Source organism: Gobio gobio (assembly GCF_949357685.1).
Source record: "Gobio gobio genome assembly, chromosome: 14".
Taxonomy (NCBI): Eukaryota; Metazoa; Chordata; class Actinopteri; order Cypriniformes; family Gobionidae; genus Gobio; species Gobio gobio.
Genome location: NC_137107.1, coordinates 21,016,489 through 21,022,478, shown reverse-complemented (window position 1 = coordinate 21,022,478; position 5,990 = coordinate 21,016,489). Strand labels below are relative to the sequence as shown.

General features: G+C 34.6%; 1 protein-coding gene across 1 annotated transcript; it reads right to left on the bottom strand.

The window, feature by feature from the left end:
• Nucleotides 1-4,746: 4,746 nt before the first annotated feature.
• LOC307137270 (olfactory receptor 13H1-like) lies at nt 4,747-5,679 on the bottom strand (the record flags this gene model as incomplete). The annotated part of the gene is made up of 1 exon (XM_079834842.1): nt 4,747-5,679. One exon carries the CDS (start codon nt 5,677-5,679, stop codon nt 4,747-4,749), a length of 933 nt encoding a protein of 310 aa, XP_079690968.1.
• Between the last annotated feature and the right edge of the window lie 311 nt (nt 5,680-5,990).

Genomic DNA, 5,990 nt, shown 5'->3' with positions numbered 1-5,990 from the left:
GATTACCCTGCGGAAAGAGGATTTCCTTGAGGAGGTTTAAAAAATGTAGGAGCCTTGCTGTGTTGTATGGTCCCAAGACAGCGTTGTATGCCACAACACCAGTTGTAGAAATTGCTGCACAGAGAGTAATGTTGCCTCCTCCAGGGACATTGACTCATTGAACATTGATAGCATGGAATAGTTTATGGACACATACTTAAAATTCAGGAAAAATATATCTTTCAGTTGACAGTAAAATTACAGTAATTGGTTTGCACATACTTGAACAAACTGGAATCGCAACTCCTTCACTCTAACGGAGTTCCTCTCAAAGGGCACTTTGTATACTTGCTTCATTCGGATAGCATTTCTTCTTAGAACACGGTCAATTGTGGAGAGACTGCATTGGTGGATATTGTGGAACAGTTGATTGTCCTGTGTTATTATTTGCTGGATTTCTTTGAGGCAGAGGGTGTTATTCTGGACCACCATGTCAACAATGGCATGCTCTTGTTCAACTGAAAAAAGTCTTGTTCTTCCACCTGAATGTTCTCCAAATTCAGTTCTGAAAAAGGTTTGGACAAGCTGGAACATTTACTGTAGAGATCTAGACTTATGTCAAACAAGACTACATGGACTCTCATTGTAAAAGTAGAATGATATAGTTACTTACCGGTTTTCCCTCTGAAATGTACGGATAATTGAAGCCACTGTGGATCTGTTTATATTGGGCTGAACTCTCTGGCCAGCTTCTCTCAGTGAGAGACCATGATTTATGAGATGGTCAATAAGTGTGGCTCTGATTTCATTTGAAACACGCGTGTACCCTACCCTCATTCTACCTCTCCTCCCTCCTCTTACACCTTGGCCTCCTCTTCCTCTTTGCCCTCCTCTTCCTCTTTGCCCTCCTCTTCCTCCCTGTCCACCTCTTCTTATATTTTCGATTTCCACTATACCATTGCCCTCCAATCTATCCATCTCTTCAATCTCTTCTCCTCTTCCTACATCCTCAGCTCTTCTCGCTCTTCCTCCTACATCTTCAGCTCTTCTTTCTCTTTCTCTATCTCCTCTTTCTCTATCTCCTCTTCCTCTTCCTCTTCTCCCTCTACCCTGGCCACCACCTCTCACTCTTAAACCTCTTCTGTTTCCACTGCTCATACTTCTTTTTTTTTTGTCTTACTGTATCTCCTCATTTGTCTTCGTTGTTCTTCTTCTCTTCCCCTTTTGTAGTTGTTTTAATTACGTAAGACAGCTGTGTGAACAATTAGGAAATTGGCTTTTTCTGTGTTGAGTGGATTACTAACTATTTTACAATTCACAGAGTTTTGTTTGTTGTGTTTTGAAAATGGTACAAAATGCTTGTGATCTTTGTGAAGAACAATGAAAAAGTTACAAATGTTTTTTCCTGATATATTAAAGATTTGGTTGGCTGTATGAACTGCTGTGATAAAATTTGGGATTTTTGTGCACAGTGTTTTGAGAAAATTATGCTTTTGATTTGTGATTTGTATGAAATGAAGGAGAATTTACTATCTGTTTAGGGCAATTACAAAGTGTACTGATCACTGTGTTAACTGTTTTGAGAGCTGTTACCTGAGTTTGGAGAAATGTACCAAATCGATTGAGAAAAACTGTAATGTGATATGCTAAGATTTTATGAATGTTTTGTTAATTCAGTTATACATCAATAATAAATGATTAGTTAATGATGAACTAATAATTTACAAAACTTCACTATACATTCATAAATGATGAATAAGTGATATGCTAAGATTTTATGAATGTTTTGGTGATTCAGTTATAAGTCATTTATAAATTATTATTTAATTCATTCATAAATTATTAACAAGTGGTATACTATATATAATTGATGAATAGGTAAACTTTAGATTAGGGGATGCAGAAAGTGTGGTTAATGACTTGTATACACGTACACACAATGTAAGAAAGGTAAGAAGGCCCCACTTCATATTAGGTGGTCTTAACTACTATGTACTTTGTAATGCAAAACACTTTTGCTGCATTGAGGTGGGATTTGGGGTAAGGTGTGATAAGTTTAAGGGTAGGGTTAGGTGTAAGGGAAGTGTCAACAGTGTAATTATAAATGTAACTACAGAAATTAATTACAGATGTAATTACATGCATGTAATTTAAAAAATGTAAGTACAATGAAAAAAACATGTATGTACACAATAAGTGCATTGTATCAAATTATTAATTTAAATGTTAGTACAAAGTAGTTAAGGCCACTTAATATAAAGTGGGTCCGGTAAGAAAGATATACAAATGATATGTAACACATTTACAAGTGATGAATAGTTTACACTAGATTAGAGGATGCAGAAAGTGTTGTAAATGACCAACGAGATCTCATGAGAATGCGTGTGTATTTTTACTTAAAGTATGATTATACCACATCATACTAAAACGTACAATACTGACGTATCCAAGTGTGAACGTGTACCAGCTCCCATGTATGAATATTAAAATTGTAGCATCAATGTTTTGTTTCTATTGTATTCAATTGTCACATCAATACATGTTTTCAGTCGCTTTTATTAAATGCATTTTACTAATCTACTTAAAATAAAATAACATTTTGCTCTGTTCGTGACTTTTGCTGCAAACTCATTTTGGATGATTAGATAATGTTAAAGAAGACTGCATTTTAAAACCTTAAGAGGAATAACATTTCTGCAATCATTTTGTAGTATTTAGCTTCTTTGTCGTAAAACAAAAAGGCGTTTCTCCTATTCAGCAACTGACAATCATAAGATACCCCAAAACGCAACATAAATTCACAAAACACATCCATTTTATTAGTTCGCTGTAATCCAAATCTTTAGAATCCATGTGTTTGCGAGGAACAGATCCAAATTCAGCCCCTTATCCAGTGATCTTCATCTCCATTCTCACCAGCAACCGTAAACGTCAAATCCTGCACTCTCATGAAGCATTGCGACAAGATTTACGGCAGTAGCATCGAAAGCTCATTGGCTCTCGCCTGCTTCGTCACAGATTGTGACATGCTGTGTTTCAGTTGATTTGTATTTGAAATGGGAAATGCGCGCCTTTACGGAGTGAAGCCGGATTAATATTTTCATTGATTAATAATTTACATTCTGCTCTGTACCTCATACAAAACTATTATATACCACCAGAGAGGGCTTTGAACTACTTTTGGTACCACTTTTAAAAATTTTGCAATAAATAAATGATTGTGATTACACTGGTCTGTCTGTTATGCTTTTATTTATAACAGTACATAGTTTTAATAAATGGTTATGGGCAAGTTTAGAAGTAGGTGTAGGATTAGCTGTTCGAAATATCTTTTTAATGCTATATTGTTACTAAAATCGTCAATTTCCAACACATTTCTGTCCATTACATTTTATTCTCTTTATATTCTGTATAAAATTGGTATGTTTAGGTTTGGGGGTTAAGGGATCTTACATTAATCCATACAATTGTTAAAGGGGAAATTATACAGTTTTGTCTCTTTGAAAGTTACATATTAATACCTATTAACAATGAGACCAGGCTGAAATGTAAGAAAGGTAAGTTAATATACAGTATGTCATGGCCACAACAAAACTAAGTACTACTGAAATGTGGCATGTTGTAGCTATAGTTTCTAAATATGTATTTTGCCATGTTTCGTAACAAATGCTATAGATAAAGAGAAAGAAAAAGTTAACATTGGCCTAAGCATGGTGAGGAGCAATCAATGGTCATACCTGCAATGATATCCTTATTGTAACAAATTCTAGTTAAACAATTACAAGAACCATGTTACTTTTTCATAAGACCAAGTACAAGTTAGAATCATGTGCTTTAAAGTGTGGACCTTAATGAATTATTGACTAAACAATTGGTTTTCCCCATGTCCATTAATTATGTCTCTATATCCATGAATTTGGTAAAGCACTTTGAGATGCAACTTTTAAAGGCACTTTATAAAATAAAGTTTATTATTATTATTATTATTATTATTATTATTATGTGTAAAATGTGTTCTGCTAATAATTACAGATATTAGGGAAAACCTGGCTTTCAGATATTCCAAGATATGACAGGAATGTTTGACATGTTCCGTAAAGATAATTTGACTTCCCATGGCATTTTGAAAAAATAAAGCAACAATCAAATAAATAAACCTCCCGAGGGAGCATGCCCTGTGACCCTGTTAAACGGTTCACACTTCAACCCCCCAGTGTTCAAACCCAAACTACGCCTTTGCAACCGAGGGAGACAGCCAATCCTCCATCCCAAACTCCCCCATGGACAAAAAGTTCATTCATGACATGAGTACAAGATGGAACAGATGATCTGCTGAACCTTTTTTGCCTTTGTAAATCACATAAACCTAATATACATTGAATGCATCTCTTTTTGCTACAATACATCCTCTGTAACACAATATATAATTCAAAATAATTAAATCATGCTCTTTAAATGATGAAAAGAACAACTGTAATTATTAGTAACTGTGATTATTAGTATTTATTCAGTGTTTACCAGTTGTATATTATGCACTTTAGCCTATATCCATGAATTATATTGACTGTTATCACATATCTGATACATATATTTTACTTGTTATTAACTGCTTTGTCACAAAATTATACGCACAAGAAATGTTTAGAAAGAAATTCCTGTAAAATACATTTTAAAGTATATTTTGCATTTAAAAAGTGCATTAAAAGAAAATGTTTACACATCATTACAGTGGGTGCTTTCTTATATGAATATGTAAATACATGAAAATCATTTAGAAGAAACTTTTCTTCTGCAGAGTTTTAACATTCTTTGTCTTATTTCCCTGACTTGAAAACCATATATTATGGGATTCAATCCTGGTGGTATAACATGAAACATTACACTAGCAAACTTCCTATTGTCAGTGTGTTCAGGGAAACGATGCAGTACAATAACTGTTAATCCACATGCCATCATGATTACATAAACAGCCAAATGAGAGCTGCATGTTTTTATGGCTTTGGCTGCTTTGTTTTTGCTTTTTATACATACCATCGCTATTCTGAGATATGTCAATACCACCCACCCTAGTGAGGAGGTTAGTAAAGCCACAGTGAAAGTTAATCCATATATATTATTAATCACTGTATTTTCACAGGACAGTTTAAACAGTGAAGCATTATCACAGAAGTGGTTTTGAATCACAGATCTGCAGTGAGACAGACGCACACTGAGGCCGATCAAAATTGACACCGGAACTACTGCAGCACCCCAGGCTCCTGCCGACAGTTTAACCATCATTTTATTGCTCATTATAGTTGGATATCGCAATGGATTGCATATGGCCACATATCTATCAAAGGCCATGATCATTAGAATAGTATGGGATGTTGTTCCATATAAATGTGTAAAAAAAGCTTGGATAACACATTCCACATATGTGATGTAGCGCTCAGAGGGGTCTGTTAACAAGTCCTTCAGTAAACGTGGCATAAGGGCAATTACTCCCATAACATCATTCACTGGCAAGTGACAGAAAAGAATATGCATAGGCTGGTGTAAACTTTTTTCTGCTAAGATCTGAATAAAAATCCCAATGTTAAACACCATTGTAAAGACATAAGCAATCAATAGAAAAATGAATGTGAGCTGGCTGGACTGAGGTGTGACTTTCAATCCCTCCACTAAGAGTACACTGTATCTGAATGTCAGGTTGTCCATTTGTGACCTTAAGTAAACATACAGATTAAGTGACAAACATTTGTATAAACAGCATATTATCTCAAAGCATTGATACAGGTAGATCATGCAGTGTATGCTTCCCAAGAGTAGTCATATTATACACTATTGTTCAAAAGATACTACATAGGGTTTACGTAGTTATGTCAATATTTATCATCTATTTCTAGAAAGGTTACTCCTTAATTTGAACAAGGGAATTTCTACCTTTGACTTTTCATTTACACTCGCTTACAGAACTCAAGAAATATTGTTGATCACGGTACAATTATCTAATATGAGTTTGATTTAAT